General features: G+C 38.8%; 3 protein-coding genes across 3 annotated transcripts; all 3 read left to right on the top strand.

Annotated features, from left to right (window-relative positions):
• Positions 1-1,102: 1,102 nt before the first annotated feature.
• Positions 1,103-7,091, top strand: LOC111568967 (taste receptor type 1 member 2-like). The gene is made up of 6 exons (XM_023270874.3): positions 1,103-1,299; positions 1,600-1,897; positions 2,022-2,738; positions 4,215-4,421; positions 5,028-5,148; positions 5,438-7,091. Exons 1-6 carry the CDS (start codon positions 1,103-1,105, stop codon positions 6,364-6,366), a joined length of 2,469 nt encoding a protein of 822 aa, XP_023126642.3. The 3' UTR covers positions 6,367-7,091.
• Positions 7,092-7,983: 892 nt separating this feature from the next.
• Positions 7,984-12,175, top strand: LOC111568966 (taste receptor type 1 member 2-like). Its single transcript, XM_023270873.3, has 6 exons — positions 7,984-8,171; positions 8,472-8,769; positions 8,894-9,610; positions 9,866-10,072; positions 10,450-10,570; positions 10,771-12,175. Exons 1-6 carry the CDS (start codon positions 7,990-7,992, stop codon positions 11,697-11,699), a joined length of 2,454 nt encoding a protein of 817 aa, XP_023126641.3. The 5' UTR covers positions 7,984-7,989; the 3' UTR covers positions 11,700-12,175.
• Positions 12,176-17,412: 5,237 nt separating this feature from the next.
• On the top strand, positions 17,413-21,869 carry LOC111568972 (taste receptor type 1 member 2-like). Its single transcript, XM_023270878.2, has 6 exons — positions 17,413-17,621; positions 18,613-18,910; positions 19,042-19,767; positions 19,898-20,104; positions 20,301-20,421; positions 20,682-21,869. The coding sequence occupies exons 1-6, from the start codon at positions 17,425-17,427 to the stop codon at positions 21,608-21,610; spliced, it is 2,478 nt and encodes an 825-aa protein (XP_023126646.2). The 5' UTR covers positions 17,413-17,424; the 3' UTR covers positions 21,611-21,869.
• Positions 21,870-23,101: the final 1,232 nt, after the last annotated feature.

Consider the following 23,101-nt stretch of genomic DNA (forward strand, 5'->3'; position numbering starts at 1 on the left):
GCCGCATGTTTGACACCCCTGTTCTTAAGCTAGCTGATTTCTCCTGCTTCCAACACATCCCTCACTTTCTAATCTAATATATCCGACTCCTTGACAGGTGCTATTGCAACAAGATAATTATTGTTATTCTGCACCCGTTAGTGTTGTGACTGATTGGCCTATACACACAAACAACCACAATGTATAGGAAGCAAAAGGAAGAAATTTGATGAGTGTTTACAGGAAACAGCTAAAAAGAACAGTCGACATGTTGGTGAACTGAGCCTCAATGACAGACTTGAGCTTGTTTTCTCATAAGCTTCCTGTTAAAAGGGAATTTTTTTCTTGCCACTGTCGCCTTTTGGCTTGCCCTGGGGGTTCAGGCATATGGGTTCTGTAAAGCGACTTGAGACCATTTGAATTGTAATTAGCGCTATATAAATAAAATTGAATTTAATAAGTTTGAATTCCTCTGTTGGCAGTGTGACAACAGCTGTTACCATTCTGCATGTTTCTCGGTTTGGTTTAAAGGGGAAAGTTTTTAGTCAATCCATGTTTTGTTTGTTTTTTTTAAGCTTTCTTAGTGGTTTCCTTTTCAAAAGCACACCAAACCCCTCGGAGACAAATCCATCAGATTTTCCTTCAGTCTTGCATGAAGGCTGTTGCTCCTTTCATTCACACTGACTGGGTTCCCCATGTAGTAAACTTTTTCTGACTTTGCTTCCATGTCACAGAAGTGCTGGTTGAAATCCGTGACAAGTTTGGACAGATGTTCTTTCACCATTTTCACCATAGGACTTCACACACAGGAACAATGTGGAGAACAGTCAGACAACATCTGTTGTAGATGAAAGGTTTATACTTCTTTCAGGACTGAGGGTGGCTTACATAGTCCCAGGTAGGTGTTTATAATCGTTTATCTGTATTTCACCGGAACTCTGCAGCAGCAGTCCAATGTTTGCATACTGATTTGTAAATTCCCCTCCAGCAACTATAGGTCTGTTTGATACCTCATGCATTCACAAGTAGATGGAAATGATCTTGGAAGCGTCACTATCACCAGTGTCTGACAACTTATAAACAGCAGAGACAAATCGGATTAGAGTTTATATTAAATTGCCAAATGGTAACTGCAACAATGAAACATGTTCTTTTATCGTTGTGTCTGCTGGGATCTGTTCTACATGCCTTGGCTCAATGCATTGTTCCGGCCTCAGAGTTTCACCTGGAAGGAGATTATTTGATTGGTGGAATTTTTAATATTCATCAAGTCAATGGTACTCCTATTCACAACAGACCAGAAGCCATCGACTGCTCTAGGTGAGTTTTCTAAGGATTCTTCTGAATAAAAACTAATGAAAAGCACATGTAGCAATAGATTATTCCTCATTCAACAGTTCAGTAGCTAGAGCTGCTACCAAATTTCTCTTCAACCAATCAAATGAATTCCTATAATGTCAAAGTCGTTGGAAGACATCAGGTCTGCTCTGCTGTCCTCACTGCTTGTAGCACAAAATCCTTCTTTATTTATTCATATCTTTTCAGAGATCCCAGAATTGGTAGTGTTGAGTGTTTTATTGATTATCTTAATTCCTACACTGAGCCCTTCTCTCCCCACAGTCATGATTTTGTTCTGTCAAACTATCGGAGGTTTCAGCTGATGAGATTCGCTGTAGACCAAATCAATAACTCCACCAACCTACTGCCAAAAGTATCTCTCGGCTACGAGGTATTTGACCACTGCTCAGATACTCAGAGTTTCCAAGGAATTTTAAATTTCATCTCAGTCAATAATGAGATCCAACCTTGGGGTGAACCACATAAGAAACGATCCACAGTGATAGGAGCGATCGGAGCTTTTCAAAGCACTCAGACTCGGACTGTGGCTCCACTCTTCATGATGGATCTCATTCCTTTGGTAAATCTGCCACCTGATCTCTATTACTTTACCATTTTTTAATGAAGTGACAAATATTATTTCATATCAATCAATCAAACATTTGTTTAAAATAATGACTACTTCTCCACTACTCTCTCAACAGGTTAGTTATGGAGCTGCTAGTTCTATCTTTTCAAGAAAACAGAATTTTCCATCTTTCTTACGGACAGTGCGTCCCAATCAGGACGTCATAGATGTGGTTGTTCACATTGTGAAACACTTCAAATGGCGCTGGGTTGCTTTCCTGTACATTGATGATGACTATGGCAAAGATGTCGTAGACATGTTTATAAAGAAGATTAAGGACACTGAGATCTGCCTGCCGTACACCAAAGGCCTCGATGACAACACAGATTATTCCAAAATATTTAGACAGATAGAGGCAATGAAGATAAATGTCATTATTGTTTTTGCTGTTGAATGGATCGCTGAGGATCTCATTAATGCAGCAATTAGATCAAATGTCACTGACAAGGTGTGGATAGCAGGGGATGCATGGTCCTTAAATGAGAGGCTTCCCAAGAAAAAAGGAATCAAAAGTATTGGAACTGTAATCGGGGTTTCTGAACAAATAATTCCAGTGCCGGGTTTCAGTGATTTTATCTACTCATTAAAAACCCAGACTCGTTGCAAAAATACAGAGCAAAAGATGGTTTGTGGTCAGATTTGCAACTGCAGTGCTGAGGAGATCCTTGCTGCAGAGCAGTCTTTCTCTTTTACTGTCTATTCTGCTGTGTATTCCATCGCCCATGCTTTACACAAGGCATTGCAATGTGGAGCTGACGGGTGTAATGGCAACATTACAGTCAACCCTACCATGGTAAGAGCACAGTAATTCCTTTATTATATTCTTCCTATCTGATTTTATTTTTTTTTTTTACTGTTTCTTCCTGAAGAGTTTATCTTACAGTCTGAAAATAATTGAAATTCTTGTTCTTGTCTGCATTGAATACATAATTCAAACATTTCTAATGTGTAGGATGGAAAAAGTATATGAGCCTCTAGATTAATAACATCAAGAAAAGCTAAGTGGTGTCATTTGCAAAAACGGTAATCTAACTAGTGAAGCGAGATCAGAAGTGTGGGCTGGCACTAACTTTCAGTTTCCTGCTGAAGGCCCAGCTAAAACACAAAATGCAAAATAATCAGTGCAGAAAAGAAAAGAACCCCAGAGTCTCTGTTCATGATGCTAACGACGGTGCATGAAGTCTAATGTCCATGGCAGGACACAAACTAGGAAACCATTGCTCTTCCAAAACAAAAAGACAAACATCACTGCATGCCGTGCTGGGGAAATGTTTTGTGAACTGATTAAACTAAGGGTGAATTATTTGTTCAGAACATGCTGCGTTATGAATAGCAGTAGAAGTGCTTGCCAACATGAAAACATCATATCAGAGTCGGGGGAACGTCATGATATGGGCATGCTCTGATGCTGCTGGGCGTGGACAGGTCACCATCATAAAGATGGAAATTAATTTGCAAGTCTATCAAAGTGTCCATCAGGATAACATCAGACTGGCAGTCTGCTTGGTAAAGCCAGAAATCAACCAATGCAACAGGACAATGGCTCAAAACAGTTTGCAACACAATGACTTCAAATAAAGAAAATCCAAGAATCCTTGCTGCCAAAGCATAATGTTATTAAATGCTATGGTTTCACTCACTTTTTCTTACTGGCAATAAAGGCACAAACTATTCTAATTGCTGTTGTCTAAACTTATGACTTTGATGAGTGCACTCCTTTCCAATACAGCTAAACTGCATTCTCATTTACAGGTTAAAGAAAGCTTAATTTCTCCCAGTCTTAAATGACGTAGGAGCAAACATCGCAATTCTCCAGTTGCCACAAAATCTCTGTGAGGTAGATGAAGATGGTGATGGTGGCATGAGTTAAAATGCAACATTTTCACCCTAGAATTTGCGGTTCAGTTTCACAATTTGATCATTTTTAAACGCCAAAAACTACTTGGGTAGGTTTTGGGAAATATCATGGTTTGGGTTAAAATACAGTCCATCTTTGAAGCTTCTCCTTCATTTTATGGATTAGCAGAGTGACCAGTCCTGCTTCATCCAATATATGATTAGTCAGACTGTAGGAAAGCAATACAATAAATCACAACAACATGTTAATTAGAAACCTATTTGGAAACACAACAACCAAAGTTGATCCTGGAGGAAAGACATATCCCCTTAAAATGTAACTGAGAATGCAGTTTAGGTGCATCGAAAACAACACCTCCAATGTCCATTCTGAGCTGATGCAAGTATTCTAATCTTTGTTTATCCACATCAGGTTCTAGCAGAGCTGAAGAAGTCTAATTTCCCACTTTTAAACCAAAGCATTCGGTTTAATGAGGACGGTGACCCCATGTTTGGATCCTACAATGTAGTTTTTTGGAATGACAGTGGTGATGTGCAGAAGATCGGCTTCTATAATTTTCCTCCGTCATTCACTTTCTTCATCAACAGCACTAAAATTCAGTGGCACACAAATGGAACAGTAAGTACATTTTTCCCATTTATACACAATGTGGTGATTAAAAATAATTTGCTTTGGTTTTCCCATTACTGCATGACCCCAATATCGACAATATCAAGCTATGGTGAGGTATCTGTTGTGCAAAATTCAGGGATGTCTTAATATAATGTGCAATAGTGGTTAAATTTTGCAAAATCCATTTATCCATCCATTACTAACTTAAGGCAAAAGCAGGGGACAGTCTGGACAGGTCACCAGTTTAACACAGGAATACACATAGAGACAAACAATCACACTCATATTCACACCTACAGACAACTTAGAGTTACCAGTTAATCTCAGCATATTTTTGGACTGTGGGAGGAAGCCGGAGAACCTGGTGAAAACCCACACATGCACAGGGAGAACATGCAAACTCCATGCAGAAAGATCTCAGGCCGAGATGAGAACCAGGGATCTTCTAGCTGTGGGGCAACGGTGCTAACCACCGAGCCACTGTGCAGCCATAAACCCACTTACAATTTCAACAATCTACATAGTTACTGCTGCTTCCTTATTATTTACCTCAGTCTGTTATAGTACTCCCTTCCTGCATTTACTTTTGTGCTAATTAATTGTCTTGTACAGGTACCTATTTCAGTATGTTCCCCAGAATGTCCTGCAGGATACGTGAGAAAACAAGAAGGAAGTCACAAATGCTGCTTCAGTTGTATCATCTGTCCAAATGGAACTTATATCAACAGCACAGGTGAGTTATTATACATGAGAGGAGGGAAACAGGTAAAACGCTCATTTCATGTTGATACTATTTTTATTCTGATCCCTGCACATGGCAGAACAGTAAATTAGCTGTCGTGTTACAATTACATCTAGAGTATGTGATTGCAAATTGTAAACTTTTAGGCAAGTTTAAGATTAAGTTAAAGCTCATATTAGGAGAGCATGCTGTATCACAGACTAGGTGCCTAAAACTGCTGTTTCTAGACTCTCTGAAGTTAGTCTTTGTTGTCTGTCTTTCCATCTCTCATGTACAACAGAGGATCCCTACAGCTGCATCAGCTGCAAGGACACAGAATGGTCTGCAGAGGGAAGTACATCCTGCAACCAGCGGCTGGTGGAGTTCATCCCATTTACAGACAGCGGGGCCATACTGATCATGTTGGGGGCCGGGGCCTTGGTGGGCCTCACTCTAGCTGTGTCTGTCCTCTTTGCTGTTAACTACAACACGCCTGTTGTCAGATCTGCTGGGGGACCCATGTGCTTCCTGATTTTAGGCTGCCTCAGTCTGTGCAGCATCAGTGTTTTCTTTTACTTTGGCCAGCCATCAGTTTCTTCTTGTGTCTTGAGGTTTCTGCCATTTTTCTTGTTCTACACTGTTTGTCTGGCATGTTTTGTCGTGCGCTCCTTTCAGATTGTTTGCATTTTCAAAATCGCCGCCAAGATCCCCAAACTCCACAGCTGGTGGATAAAGTATCACATCCAGTGGCTGGTCATCACTGCAGCGTTTGTCACTCAGGCTCTTGTATTCGTTATTGGCTATTCTTCTGGCCCTCCAAAGCCTTACAATGAGACAGTGTGGTACCCACGAGAAATCATACTCAGCTGTGACAATAGTCTTTTAAAAAATTATGGTCCTTTAATTGTACTGTCATCATTATGCTCCCTTTGCTTTATTTTCTCCTACATGGGAAAAGACCTGCCAAAAAACTACAATGAGGCCAAATCAATCACCTTCTGCCTCCTGCTGCTGATCCTCACATGGATCATCTTTGCCACTGTTTACGTGCTTTATCGTGGTAAATACATCCACACTATTAACGCCCTGGCTGTACTCTCTAGTCTCTACTTCTTTCTGTTGTGGTATTTTTTGCCCAAATGTTACATCATTATATTTCAACCTCACAAAAATACGCAGCAGTACTTCCAAGGTCTCATTCAGAGTTACACCAAAACTATTAGCCAGTAGCTGCATCCATGAAACACGAGTTTTTGTCGACAGACGGCTGACGGGATTTAGCTTTATAGAGCAGATAGTTTAAATTAAAGTACATAGTGCTATGAAACTTTTTTAGTTTTATTTTGTTGTAACCTAATTGTGTGAGATATTATTAAATGGTTATTAATTTGTTTTACTGAGGAATGTATTAAGAAGCAAAATCTTGAAACTTTACTTTCATGTACTTCTTTTGTATCTCATATAGCATACCATCATATGTAATCTTTTTAATCAAACATTACATACGGTCAGCTAACGATAATAATGGAAATATGTTTTTGCATGTATTGTTTTATAAAATAACTTGACATGTTTCAGTCTCTTACAATATATATTTGACATTATTCCTCTGAAAATACATTTGGAATATTGTACAACAAATGTAGAAAGATGTGTACGAATTTGTAAAGTTCATTATATTAAAACAGTAAAGATACAGGCCAATGCCAATGTTGATTTGATGGGTATTGTATGGATATTGCTGATGACATTCAGACTTACATGCAGTTAAATTCAATGTGAAAATATGCTTAAAACATACACTCTGACATGAAATATGATTATTTAAAAGCTTCAGGACATTTGGTCATGATAAACACAAGCTTAATTATTTTAACTGTAGCATTACTGTAGTATGAATTTGTGTATATAGCAGTTTTGAAATTGCAAATGTATTCAATAAAACCGGAAATGGTTGTGTGTGTGTGTTCTGTTTTGTGCCACATTATGTGGGTCTAATGGACCACCCGGTGCCCCCAAGTCCATCAGTGAGCCTTTGGGGGCACATGAGCCTGATGTCTGTTCACTTTTGCCATGAACCACTGCATACTGGGAACACACCAGTCATCTGACCATCACAGTTTGGCCCTTGTCAAGGTTGCTGACATTCTTGTGGTTCATCCTTTCTCCTGCTTCCAACACATCCCTCGCTTTCTAATCTTTCTAATATATCCTACCCCTTGACAGGTGCTAATGCAACAAGAAAGTTAATGTTTTTATTCACCTGTTAGTGTTGTGACTGACTGGCGCATACACACAAACAACCACAATGTATAGGAAATTATAAATATATCTAAATATAGATCTATATAGAACTGCTGGTTGAGATCCGTGACAAGTTTGGATAGATATTCTTTCATCATTCTCACCACAGGACTTCACACACAGGAACAATGTGGACAACAGTCAATCTATTGCTGATAAAACCTTTGTACTTTCACCTAAGTCAGATTTTTCATGCAGGACTTCTCCTTGTAATGCAGTACGTTTACATTAGCCTACTGTAATGTGCTTTTACTTTAGTAAAGGTTGATACTTCTTCCACAATTGAGAGTGACCTTCATAGTCCCAGGTAGGTGGTGTTAATGTTGTGATTAATCTGTATTTCACAGGAACACTGCAGCAGCAGTCCCATGTTTGCATACTGATCTGTAAATTTGCTTTCCACCATTATAGGTCTTTACAATACCTCATGCATTCACAAGTAGATGGAAATAATCCTGGAAGCTTCACTATCACTAGTGTCTGACAACTTACAGAGGAGAACAAATCGCATTAGAGTTTATATTAAATTGCCAAATGGTAACTGCAACAATGAAACATGTTCTTTTATCGTTGTGTCTGCTGGGATCTGTTCTACATGCCTTGGCTCAATGCATTGTTCCGGCCTCAGAGTTTCACCTGGAAGGAGATTATTTGATTGGTGGAATTTTTAATATTCATCAAGTCAATGGTACTCCTATTCACAACAGACCAGAAGCCATCGACTGCTCTAGGTGAGTTTTCTAAGGATTCTTCTGAATAAAAACTAATGAAAAGCACATGTAGCAATAGATTATTCCTCATTCAACAGTTCAGTAGCTAGAGCTGCTACCAAATTTCTCTTCAACCAATCAAATGAATTCCTATAATGTCAAAGTCGTTGGAAGACATCAGGTCTGCTCTGCTGTCCTCACTGCTTGTAGCACAAAATCCTTCTTTATTTATTCATATCTTTTCAGAGATCCCAGAATTGGTAGTGTTGAGTGTTTTATTGATTATCTTAATTCCTACACTGAGCCCTTCTCTCCCCACAGTCATAATTTTGTTCTGTCAAACTATCGGAGGTTTCAGCTGATGAGATTCGCTGTAGAGCAAATCAATAACTCCACCAACCTACTGCCAAAAGAATCTCTCGGCTACGAGGTATTTGACCACTGCTCAGATACTCAGAGTTTCCAAGGAATTTTAAATTTCATCTCAGTCAATAATGAGATCCAACCTTGGGGTGAACCACATAAGAAACGATCCACAGTGATAGGAGCGATCGGAGCTTTTCAAAGCACTCAGACTCGGACTGTGGCTCCACTCTTCATGATGGATCTCATTCCTTTGGTAAATCTGCCACCTGATCTCTATTACTTTACCATTTTTTAATGAAGTGACAAATATTATTTCATATCAATCAATCAAACATTTGTTTAAAATAATGACTACTTCTCCACTACTCTCTCAACAGGTTAGTTATGGAGCTGCTAGTTCTATCTTTTCAAGAAAACAGAATTTTCCATCTTTCTTACGGACAGTGCGTCCCAATCAGGACGTCATAGATGTGGTTGTTCACATTGTGAAACACTTCAAATGGCGCTGGGTTGCTTTCCTGTACATTGATGATGACTATGGCAAAGATGTCGTAGACATGTTTATAAAGAAGATTAAGGACACTGAGATCTGCCTGCCGTACACCAAAGGCCTCGATGACAACACAGATTATTCCAAAATATTTAGACAGATAGAGGCAATGAAGATAAATGTCATTATTGTTTTTGCTGTTGAATGGATCGCTGAGGATCTCATTAATGCAGCAATTAGATCAAATGTCACTGACAAGGTGTGGATAGCAGGGGATGCATGGTCCTTAAATGAGAGGCTTCCCAAGAAAAAAGGAATCAAAAGTATTGGAACTGTAATCGGGGTTTCTGAACAAATAATTCCAGTGCCGGGTTTCAGTGATTTTATCTACTCATTAAAAACCCAGACTCGTTGCAAAAATACAGAGCAAAAGATGGTTTGTGGTCAGATTTGCAACTGCAGTGCTGAGGAGATCCTTGCTGCAGAGCAGTCTTTCTCTTTTACTGTCTATTCTGCTGTGTATTCCATCGCCCATGCTTTACACAAGGCATTGCAATGTGGAGCTGACGGGTGTAATGGCAACATTACAGTCAACCCTACCATGGTAAGAGCACAGTAATTCCTGTTTCTGACTAGTTTATCTTGCAGGCTGAAATTGATTGAAATTCTTGTTCTTTTCTGTCCTGAATCTGTCTTTCACACATTCATCCTGTATAGCTAGAGCCTCTAGACAACAACATCAACAAAACTTAAATTATGTCAAGAGTTGTGTAGAATTGTCGAGGTGCATCGAAAACAACACCTCCAATGTCCATTCTGAGCTGATGCAAGTATTCTAATCTTTGTTTATCCACATCAGGTTCTAGCAGAGCTGAAGAAGTCTAATTTCACACTTTTAAACCAAAGCATTCGGTTTAATGAGGACGGTGACCCCATGTTTGGATCCTACAATGTAGTTTTTTGGAATGACAGTGGTGATGTGCAGAAGATCGGCTTCTATAATTTTCCTCCGTCATTCACTTTCTTCATCAACAGCACTAAAATTCAGTGGCACACAAATGGAACAGTAAGTACATTTTTCCCATTTATACAAAATGTTGTGATTAAAAATAGTTTTTTTGGTTTTCCCATTACTGCATGACCCCAATATCAACAATATCAAGCTATGGTGGGTGTGTATTGTGCAAATTGCAGGGATTTCTTAACCCTTTGATGCACAACATGGGTCGAGGTACCAACTTTCCATTGAACAAGGGTCATTTTTGATGCCTGTTATGCATCAAAGGGTCAATATAAGGTGCAATGATGTTTAAATTTTGCAAAACCCATTTAGAAATGAAAAATTCTGTATAATTGCTGCTGATTCGCTATCATTTGCCTCGTCCCTTTGCAGTACTCCCTGCATTTACATTTACCTCTGTGCTAAATAATTGTATTGTGTAGGTGCCTGCTTCAGTATGTTCCCCAGAATGTCCTGCAGGATACGCGAGACAACAAGATGGAATCCACAAATGCTGCTTCACTTGTCACATTTGTCCAAATGGAACTTATATCAACATCACAGGTAAATTATTATTCATAGGAGGAAGGAAACAGGTAAAAGCAGTGCTGTAACTATTGATTTGAAGGGATCTAATCTAGGTTAAGATGGGTTAACATTTGTGCTGATTCTAATTCTACAGTATTCTCTCCTTAGAGAGAATGCTGTAGAAACAGTTGAAATGCATCTAACCTTGTCTTTTGTTCATCTGTTGTGTACAACAGAGGATCCCTACAGCTGCATCAGCTGCAAGGACACAGAATGGTCTGCAGAGGGAAGTACATCCTGCAACCAGCGGCTGGTGGAGTTCATCCCATTTACAGACAGCGGGGCCATACTGATCATGTTGGGGGCCGGGGCCTTGGTGGGCCTCACTCTAGCTGTGTCTGTCCTCTTTGCTGTTAACTACAACACGCCTGTTGTCAGATCTGCTGGGGGACCCATGTGCTTCCTGATTTTAGGCTGCCTCAGTCTGTGCAGCATCAGTGTTTTCTTTTACTTTGGCCAGCCATCAGTTTCTTCTTGTGTCTTGAGGTTTCTGCCATTTTTCTTGTTCTACACTGTTTGTCTGGCATGTTTTGTGGTGCGCTCCTTTCAGATTGTTTGCATTTTCAAAATCGCCGCCAAGTTCCCCAAACTCCACAGCTGGTGGATAAAGTATCACGGACAGTGGCTGGTCATCACTGCAGCGTTTGTCACTCAGGCCCTGTTACTTATTATTGGCTATTCTTCTGCACCTCCAAAGCCTTACAATGAGACAGTGTGGTACCCACGAGAAATCATACTCAGCTGCGACATCGATCTAATCGCAACTTCTGGTTCTGTGATTTTACTGTCATCATTATGCTCCCTTTGCTTTATTTTCTCCTACATGGGAAAAGACCTGCCAAAAAACTACAATGAGGCCAAATCAATCACCTTCTGCCTCCTGCTGCTGATCCTCACATGGATCATCTTTGCCACTGTTTACATGCTTTATCGTGGTAAATACATCCACACTATTAACGCCCTGGCTGTACTCTCCAGTCTCTACTCCTTTCTGTTGTGGTATTTTTTGCCCAAATGTTACATCATTATATTTCAACCCCACAAAAACACACAGCAGTACTTCCAAGGTCTCATTCAGAACTACACCAAAACTATTAGCCAGTAGCTGCATCCACTAAACAGAGGACTGAGGATATTTAGCTTTATGGTCCAGATAGTTTAAATAAATGTACATAGTGCTGTAAAACATCTTAGTTTCATTTTGTTGGAATCTAATTACGTGAAATATTTTAAAATGATTATTCATTAGTTTTACTGAGGAATGCACTAATAAGCAAAATCTTGAAACTTTGCCTTCATGTACTTCTTTTGTGTCTCATATGCAATTAAAAGCATAAAACATAGAGTCAACCAATGGTAATAGTGGAAATATGTTTTTATATGTATTGTGTAAAATAACTTCACACCATGTAAAGGAGTAGTTGTGATGAGTTGTAATTTTGAACCAATTGAATATTGCTGACCAGATTCAAGCTTGTGCAGCTGTTAAATTCAACGTATATTATACTGAAAACATCCACTCTGAAATGAAATTTAACTAATTATAAGAACTTCAGGACATTCAGCCACACAAGCGTAATGATGGGGAGCCCGGCATTAATTGTAATATACAGATTTGCATGTACAGCAGTTTTGTAATTGGAAGTGTGATTCAATAAAAACACAAAATGGCTGTGTGTGTTCTGTTTTTTGGTTTATGGGGGTTGCTGTAACACACGTTTGACCACATCAAGGCAGTGCTTCACTTTAAAGTCTGACCTATGTGCACTTTTTATGAGCAAACACTGACTTGTCACAGCTACATCTGATTAAATACATTTGTTGTCTGATATGTGCTGATATGAAAATGTTTTCTAAATCATAATGCTGAAAAAGATAATTAATTGTTCCAACATTGTTTAATAATACTCTGCACCATACTACAGCTGCACATATAATGGTGCAGAGTTAAATAGTGTCTTTGTGTCATACAAGCCTAGAAAATTAATAAAGAATGACCCCATCAGTTTCTCCTTTCAGTGTAATTAACATGTAAATGAAGAATGTTGTATTATGTTTTGCATTGAGATTAAAACTGTAGATGGTAGATCTTTTGTGCAGCTGAATTTGTGTGTGGAAGATTTAACTCATTACCCTGGAATAATAAAGGCTTCCTCCTGGCAAACACCAGACAGGGATTTAATGTAAATTTTTGGTCAAGAGGAAGTTTGCTCATCATCAACAACGCTGTTTGGCTCAAATACAGTCAGGGGATACAATGGGCCAGAAAAAAATCATTAGTCAGGACCAGATAAAGGGTGCAAAAAAGAAAAAAAAACACCCAAAATATCAAAATACATAAAGGAAACAGCATATAGTCACAAAAAATATGATATGCAGGCCAGGGTACTGTATATGTGCTCTTCATTTCTGTGCTTATGTACTTAGTGCATGATAATTGTTCTTTCAGGTTTTGGCCAACTTATTATGGGATGTAATGTGTGTCATAATAAGTAAACAATATTTCCCGATAATCAAACAAAAATAAACTAAATGAAAATGAATGTAAATAAATTTAGGGAGAAGTTGAAATGAAAGTACACAGGAGTGTTAAATTTACTTATAACTTCACGTCTCTTTCACCTTTTAAACCACTTGGGAAAACTCTGCAGAATTTTTGCTGATGAATTTTTGACAAAAATCTTACATACATACACTACTGTTCAAAAGAATATATAAACACAGTAGTGCAAAATGATAATTGCTACATGATGATAGAGTGCAAAAAGTAGAGAATGCTGTTCATAGTGCAAAAATTAATGTACATATCCATTGGAATACTGTCTATTGTACAGGTGTGGAGGGATGGCTCAGCTGTTTTTTAGGGTGATGGCATAATTCCATCTATCCATTATCTGTACACCACTGATTCCTCATTCTGGTCACAGCTGACTTAGGGTGGAGGCAGGGGACACCCTGGACAGGTCACCAGTCTGTCACAGGACTACACATACAGACAATCACACTCACATTCACACCAGCAGACAATTTAGAATCACCAATTAACATCAGCTTGTTTTTGGACTGTGGGAAGAAACTGGAGTACCTGGAGAAAACCCACGCATGCACAGGGAGAACATGCAAACTCCATACAGAAAGATCCTGGGAAGACCAGGACATGAACTGGGGATCTTCTAGCTGCAAGGCCAAAGTAATAACCACCAAGCCACTGTGTAGCCCTGAAAGGCTAATAGATGACTAGAAAACCCTTGTGCAGTTATGTTAGCACATGAATAAACATGTGAGTTTTCAAAAGATGAAATTATCTGGGTAACCCCAGTCTTTTGAACGATAGTATACATAGATATGTAAAAACATTTTCATGTCATTTAGACGTTGCTTCAGGATTTTAAAAGGTTGTACTATCAGTAGCCAGTAAGGTTAACAGTCTTCCTAATTTGTCTTGCATTTTTGTAATAAATACATTTTTAAATGATACTGAGCCACTGAATGGATTTAAATAATGTGGCCCATTAATGTTTGTTTGTTGTTTGCTTCGGCCTGCTGCTGATGACCCCGGTCACATCTATAGAAGTTGGTAGGAGAAAATCATTTACCACTTGTTGCACCTCTGATTCTGACTGAGCTGTCCATCCAAAAGCAACTGGCCATTGGGAACGCAGCGCTGTAATACTCACCTAACAGAGCTGTGCTCCAAAAACTGAACAATTATGCTGCAAAACTGGACTCTAGCAGTGAAATCCCAGTCAGTAACAGACAAAGTGAGAATATCATGATTAAATGTAGCACTCTTATAGACTTTAGTATATATTTCTCCTCTTTAAACATGGAGTACAAGTTCACCAAAACATGTTGTGTTGGTTGAGTGAAAGAAAGGACCATTACATCTGGAGAGTCAAACTTCACATTAACTGACACAGAAACAAAAAGAGCAAGCCATACTATAGATTAGCAAGTGACTTCTTGAAAGTAAAGTGCAAATATTCCACAGCAGTTATTACTTACCTCCAAAACATATTGTAAAGTACTTTACCCCATCCCATGACTTCCAAAACCCTCATACCTAGATTTTTTTAGCAACCGCTCCATCACCCCAGTTGGCCTCTCTTCTCTCCTGTCTATCTCTTCGGCCCCATGTCCTCCTTTCAAGCAGAACCAGGAGTTCAAACTCAAACTTTGGTGATACTTCAGGTCACTGTCTGACTATCCATCACTGTCACACACAGAGTGATTGCAAATGATCTTCCGTCAAATGACCTCAGTGTGGCCAAAGGTTCGATCATGCAGAACTCATTTGTAAAAGGGTGCTGCATTTTAGCATAAGCCAAAGACACCGGGTTGAATTAATTAATGAATTTGTGTGTATTTGCTTGTGACATGCGATCTTACAACCTCATCTCAACTTCCGTGCCGTCATTCATGGCTCACCTCTATGGCAAGACTGACTCAAAACAAAAATGTTTCATTAGATTATCAAAATAAAAGGTATATATAAGGGGAAAATGTTTTCAGAATAAACATCAAGGCTACATTTTCTTGTGTCAGTTATTGACAGTTTCAGTTAAGCCTGGACTAACTTTCACACCTTCATGCATAATTTGTGTAACAAAGCAAGAAGAGAACAAAGTGGTTCTGCACTGGTTAACAGAAAGCTGCGTAGTGTATGAAGAGATCATCTTTGGTCACGTTTTCCAGGTATTTTATCTGCACACTGCCACATATTTTAATTACTGTATTTAAACTTATATACAACCCTAACCCTATTTACAATGCCGTGGGCTGCACAGTGGCTCAGTGGTTAGCTCTGTCGCCTCACAGCTAGAAGATACTCGGTTCACGTCCCGGCCTTCCTGGGATCTTTCTGCATGGAGTTTGCATGTTCTACCTGTACATGTGTGGGTTTTCTCCAGGTTCTCCAGCTTCCTCCCACAGTCCACAAACATGCTGAGGTTAGTTGGTGATTCTAAATTGTCTGTTGGTGTGAATGTGATTGTGTGGCCCTGTGTCCCCTGCCTTCACCCTAAGTCAGCTGGGATAGACTCCAGCACTCCTGTGACCCTCATGACTATTAAGCGGGGTATAGAAAATGGATGAATATATATAATGCCTATAAAAAGCATTCAGTGCCCTTGGAATTTATCCCTTTTATTGCTTTTCCACACTGAATCATTTCCAATTTAATTGAATTATTGATAAAAACGCACAAAAAACAGCTCTTTCATGTCCATGTGAAAATAGATTTATGCAAAGTAACATCAACTGATGAAAAAAAACAGAAAACTGGCTCACCTAATTTAAGACAAGTATAGACAGCTGGTTAGTAAACTGGAGAACATATGAACACACTGAATGTGTCTCAAGTGACTGTAGCATTAAAACCCCTGGATCTGGAAGGTCCAATTACTAGTAAATTAGTACTCCTAGATAGAACTACACCGTCAAGACCAAAGAAAACGCCAAACAACTCCGTGAAAAGGTATCGAAAAGCATAAGTCAGGGAATGGATACAAAAATACTTGGAATTCAGTTAAATCCTTCATCAAGAAATGGAAGGAATATGGCATGCGCATAAATGTACTTGGAGAAGGCCGTTTTTAAAAACTGAGAGAAAGACAGTTGTGAGAGAGGCCACCAAGACATCTATGACTCCTCTGATGGAGCTTCAGTGGCTGACATGGGAGAGACTGTGCATACACCAACTGTTGCCAGTTCTTCATCGGTCAAAGCTTTATGGAGAAGGACAAAGCCAGTGTTGATAAAATCTTAGCTAAAGTTTGTCAGAATGCAGGTGAAATGTCTGACGTCAACTGGAAGAAGGTTCTTTAATCTGATAAGACCAAAACTGAGGATTTGGCCTTCAAACTAGACTCAGAATGCTGCACATCATCACAAACACACTATCCCTCTGAACACCTTAACTATTGTGAAGCATGGCAGTGGCAGCATCATAATGTGGCAACACTTCTCGGCAGCAGGCAAAGTATAAGGAAATCCTGGAGGGTAACATCATGCAGACTGTAAGAGAACTGCAACTTACGAAAAGATTTGTTTTCCAGCAAGACAATGGCCTGAAGTGTTCAATCAAAACTAATATATATATATATATATATATATATATATATATATATATATATATATATATATATATATATATATATATATATATATATATATGCAGTATATTATCCTGCTGCTTCTGATATGTGTGAAATCACCCGTAGCTGCAGTGTTCCAGTTTATTGGCAGGCATATATGCCCAAACTACAACAGATCCATGTTTAACAGGTGCTTTAGGTCATGAGCTCCTCCTTATTTTCATCTATACACTGGATAGGTGTTGATTTTTGTTTTATCAGTCCATAGAACCTTGTTCCAGACTGTTTTGGAGGCTTGTGGTGAAGTCTTTTCTTCACTATATAAGCTATATTTTATGAGCATCAACAAGCTTTGTGGTCCTCAGGTCTACTGGGTCATGTGTCAGTTTCTAGTTTTCCCGTGTGCCAAAGCTTGCCTTTTTAGATGCCAACTACTGATTTTAACTCCAAATTAACTGTATTTTCAGTGGTAGTCACTGCAGGAAACTACTTCACTACTTCAAAATAACAATAGCAGATCCACTTGCTGTACTCATGGTAGAGAGTCTTGTATAGCTTAGTAGTTTTGCATACTGATTTGTGAATTCTCCTTCGACCATTTTAAATATGTATTTATGACAGTTGAAGTCATGCAGTTCAAAGAATAGTGAAATGAACACTGAGAGCTTGCCATTAGGAATTGTGTAACTTTTAAAAAGCTGAACTAATTTCAAAGAGTGAACATCAGATGGGTAAATGCTAACTACAACAATGAGCCATTTTCTAGCTCCTCTGTGTCTGCTGGGATCTCTTCTCCATGTCTGGAGTCAATGCATGGCCCAAACCTCAGAATTTCAGCTGGAAGGAGATTATTTGATTGGGGGAATTTTTGACATTCATTACAGCAGCAGCAGTCCTTATCGGGACAGACCAGAAGCCATCGACTGCTCCAGGTGAGTTTTGTAACAAAACTTTGCAGATGAGGTGAAATTCTTAATATACATGATCATACTCCCTTTTCTCACTACAGATCTCTATTTTTAGTTGATTAAACAACATTCATCCCAATTCTAATTAACCTAATCATTTGCTGCATTATCAAAGCTGCTCTACAGCACTAAATCTGTTACTTTGTGTAACATTTACAACTGTGTGGGGATCTCAGGACTTAAAGCAGGGGTGTCAAACATAAGGGCTGTGGGCCAAAACCAGCCCACCAGAGGGTCCACTCCAGCCCACAGGATGATTTTGCAAAGTTTAAAATCTACGAGGTGAAAATGAGTCCTTAATATGAAAATATTTAAAGACATTGAACGATAAAATGTGAATCAGCAGCTTCAGTACGACAGAATGTGGTGGAACCCTATTATTCATGCACTGCCACAACTTTTACGTATTTTTTATGTATAAATTTTATAGAATGTATTCTGTCTTTTTGTGGTCATATTCTGCCTCTTTCAGGTTGTTTTTTTGTGGTTGTATTCCACCTGTATCAGGCTGTTTTCTGTCTTTTAATTGTATTCTGCCTCTTTGTGGTTGTGTTCTGCTTCTTTCAGGTTGTTTTCTAGTTTTTTTGGGGTTGTTTTGTGTCTTTTTGTGGTTAGACGCACTGTTACCTGGAAGTTGTAATGTGTAAATGATGAACTGAGGCATAATATTGTTAAAATTTCACTTATTTTTCTAAAGACATTTCAGGCAATTCATAATGTTCTGTAAAAAGATAATTCATTAAATGTGAACATTTTCAGAACGTACTTTTTTGCACTAAAATAAAGGGTAAAATTTGGAATTGTGGTTATTTATTGGTTATTATGTTCTGATTTTGGGCACATTTGAGGTCAAATTGGGCTGAATATGGCCCCTGAACTAAAATGAGTTTGACAGCCCTGACTTAAAGTGTTGATTTAACTGAAATCACCTCTGCTTTGCTTTTCCTGTTCACAGTCAGCACTTCATCTTGTCAAGTTATCGGAGGTTTCAGCTGATGAGATTCGCTGTAGAGCAAATCAATAATTCCACCAACCTACTGCCAAATGTATCTCTCGGCTATGACATATTTGATCACTGCTCAGATACGCAGAGTTTCCCAGGAATTTTGAAACTCATCTCAGTCAATAATGGGATCCAACCTTGGGGTGAAAATCCCAAGAATCTGTCCAAAATGATAGCAGTGGTTGGTCCTTTTACAAGCACCGACACCTTCACTGTAACCCCGCTCCTCATGATGAATTTCTTTCCTGTGGTAAGTTCTCCAAATATCGTGACAAACATTTATATTAATATAGGTTTTTACAAATTGGAACAGCTTTAAACACTATGTTTGGCGGTTTATTATTAACAGAATAGTGACAGTTTCTCTCATTCTTTCGACAGGTCAGTTATGGAGCTGCTAGCTCTGCCTTTTCAAAGAAAGCTAAATTTCCCTCTTTTCTGCGAACAGTGCATTCCAACAAAAAACCCATAGAAGTGATTGTTAACATCGTACTGTACTTCAAGTGGCGCTGGGTTGCTTTCTTGAACAATGATAATGATTATGGGAATGATGGACTGGAATTGTTCATAAAGAGGATTGTGGATACTGAGATCTGCATGGCGTATAACAAAGGCCTCAATGACAAAACTAATTACTCGCAGATGTTCCATCAGATCGAGGCACAGAAGATACAGGTTATTATTGTTTTTACTACAAAACTGACTGCTGAAGCTCTTATTAAATCGGCAATGCAACTAAACATCACTGACAAGGTGTGGATAGCATTAGACACCTGGTCCTTGAACAAAAAGCTCCCCAAGATGAAAGAAATCAAAAATATTGGAACTGTGCTTGGGGTGTCTCAGCCAGTGGTGCCAATACCTGGATTTAATGACTTTATCTATTCGAGCAAAAGCCAGCCACATTGTGAAAATACAGAACAAAGCATGCTTTGTAGTCAGGTTTGCAACTGCAGTGGCCTCAGTCCAGAGGATGTGGTCTCCATTGACCCAACGTTCTCCTTTCCTGTTTATTCTGCTGTTTATGCCGTCGCCCATGCCTTACACAAGGTCTTGCAATGTGGCGTTGCTAAATGCAATGGCAATATCACAGTGTACCCACATATGGTGAGTCTAAAAATAGTTTATTTATTCAATTTAACAATCTGATTTTTATACTGCTCCAATATGTCTTTGTGACCTATTAACTCATTGTGATATCAGTAATAGGGATCTTATCTGTGTGCTCCCATCTCAGGTTCTAGCAGAGCTGAAGAAGTCAAACTTTACACTTTTAAACCGGAGCATTCAGTTTGATGAGAACGGCGACCCCACATCCGGAATGTATGATATAGTTTTCTGGAATCAAAGTGGTAAAGCACAGGAGATCGGCTTTTATCATTTTCATCCATCAATCAATTTCTTTATCAACAGCTCCCAAATTCAGTGGTACACAAATGGAACAGTAAGTAGTTTTTTCTGGTGGTACTTTTGGGTTCTATATAGGTAGGTAGGTGTGTGTGTGTGTGGCTTGCTGCACTTATTCACAAAGATTTCCATTAGAAATAGCCGTGACACGAACAAACCACAGTATCAAAACATGCACTACTGGCTTTCCTGCATTTACATTTACTTTTGTGCTAATTAATTGTCTTGTACAGGTACCTATTTCAGTATGTTCCCCAGAATGTCCTACAGGATACGTGAGAAAACAAGATGGAATCCACAAATGCTGCTTCAGTTGTATCATCTGTCCAAATAGAACTTATATCAACAGCACAGGTGAGTTATTATACATGAGAGGAGGGAAACAGGTAAAAGCAATGCTGTTAGTCATGATTTGATGTTAGCTAACGTCTGATTATTCTTCAGGTTTTTATAGGCTGAGATGGTTCAACGCTTATTTCATGTTGATTCCATTTTCAGTCTGATCATTGCACATGTCAGAGCAGTAAATTAACTCATAGAAGGAGAGCACACTGTATCACGGCTGAAATGTATCTGAAGTTAACCTTGTTTTTGTTGTCTCTCATGTACAACAGAGGATCCCTACAGCTGCATCAGCTGCAAGGACACAGAATGGTCTGCAGAGGGAAGTACATCCTGCAACCAGCGGCTGGTGGAGTTCATCCCATTTACAGACAGCGGGGCCATACTGATCATGTTGGGGGCCGGGGCCTTGGTGGGCCTCACTCTAGCTGTGTCTGTCCTCTTTGCTGTTAACTACAACACGCCTGTTGTCAGATCTGCTGGGGGACCCATGTGCTTCCTGATTTTAGGCTGCCTCAGTCTGTGCAGCATCAGTGTTTTCTTTTACTTTGGCCAGCCATCAGTTTCTTCTTGTGTCTTGAGGTTTCTGCCATTTTTCTTGTTCTACACTGTTTGTCTGGCATGTTTTGTGGTGCGCTCCTTTCAGATTGTTTGCATTTTCAAAATCGCCGCCAAGTTCCCCAAACTCCACAGCTGGTGGATGAAATATCACGGACAGTGGCTGGTCATCACTGCAGCATTTACAACCCAGGCTCTCATACTTGTTATTGGCTATTCTTCTGGCCCTCCAAAGCCTTACAATGAGACAGTGTGGTACCCACGAGAAATCATACTCAGCTGCGACATTGATCTAATCGCAACTTCTGGTTCTGTGATTTTACTGTCATCATTATGCTCCCTTTGCTTTATTTTCTCCTACATGGGAAAAGACCTGCCAAAAAACTACAATGAGGCCAAATCAATCACCTTCTGCCTCCTGCTGCTGATCCTCACATGGATCATCTTTGCCACTGAGTACATGCTTTATCGTGGTAAATACATCCACACTATTAACGCCCTGGCTGTACTCTCCAGTCTCTACTCCTTTCTGTTGTGGTATTTTTTCCCAAAATGTTACATCATTATTTTTCAGCCACATAAAAATACACAGCAGTACTTCCAAGATCTCATTCAGAACTACACCAAAACTATCAGCCAGTAGCTGCATCCAGTAACTGCAAATCTCATAAATCATTTTGCATTCAGTCTGTACTGCAGCAATAATATTAAACTATATATTGGACATTTTACACTCATGTTGTTGTGAAACAAATGATAGATACTGAGCTTTCAAAGTGCTTGCAGCTTTTACCTTCAGGCAGAGGACATCTTTCTGGTTAACTAGCTACCCAGCCAGCCTCATATTTAACTAACAAATATGAGTGGCATCAGTTCTTTCGTATCACTTTTCTTTAGTGGATTCTGACTGCAATCATGCACTTTCAATGCATTTAGATTATTTAGCAAGCAAATTATAGATACAAATAGAGTTTTGCCACTTCATTGCTAGAAAGGTACTGAATCATTTACACATCTGTCTTAAAAATTTATTTCTGCACTTAATTGTTTCAAACCCTAAACTAATTAATGCACTATTAGCTCTTCCAACACTTTTGCATTTGAATAATTAAGTCCTAGAGAATAAAGTAGAGAGAATGTGTGCTTCTAGTGTTATTTTCATTCTGGTTAAAACAGACTGTATACAGCTCTGGGCTCCACTATATCACATACTTTAAATGAACATTTTAAAATCTCATTTGATTGCATGGTTTTACAGATTCATAAGAATATATGGAAAACTATATAAGAGACAGATTTTAATGAATCATTTTTAAAATATAATGTGTTTCTTTTTTGCTGAAACAAGGCTCTGCAAGCTACTGCCTATATGCTCAACTACTACTCATATGGGTTAAAGTACCTCTGAACAAAAGAATATGTTCAAAACTTCTTCTCTTTGACAAGACTGACGCTTGTTCAGAGTGCTGTTTGAAAAACTAAAGCTTGCATCACACATCACAAGAATTGTCATGTCAGAGGTATTGTGTATCTGTGGTAAATATTTGCATATTCAAATTCAGGATGTTTCGATGGAGGAGGAGGAACTGATAATGTTTTAAGACTATTAAACCTTGAATCTTGAAAAGAAAAACCCTATCAGACACAAATTATTTTTCAAGGCAGATTATTATAACATGTCTTTCTACATGTCTGCAGGGGAGTGTTAAGTCATTTATGAGGTCAACCTGTCCTAAAATACAGTCAGAGTCTGAAGAGTAACATGCAGTTGTTGTGTTTTTTCCTTTGGTGTTTCTTGTTGGAGCTTACAAGGAGAGGTTAATATTTATTTAGATTATTAATTCATTCTAACATTGATGTGTAACAGCAGTTTTCTGTGAGTTTGTGGTGCCTGTTTGCATATCAAACAGAAATTTATTTTAGAAAAACACCATTTCAGATTGAATGTACTGAATTTAAAGAGTAATTTTAGTTTCACTGTAATTGGGTCATTTTCTTGACAATTAATATACAGATTTTTGACTTTTACTTTTAGGTTTTAATCTGTCTTTTAATTCGTATATACATTTTGCAATATGCTCAATCACAGGCCGTAAAAATGTCAATGTGTTTCAATACCCAATGTAATTTATTT

The sequence above is a fragment of the Amphiprion ocellaris genome, chromosome 8 (genome assembly GCF_022539595.1).
Source record: "Amphiprion ocellaris isolate individual 3 ecotype Okinawa chromosome 8, ASM2253959v1, whole genome shotgun sequence".
In the NCBI taxonomy this organism is placed as follows: domain Eukaryota; kingdom Metazoa; phylum Chordata; class Actinopteri; family Pomacentridae; genus Amphiprion; species Amphiprion ocellaris.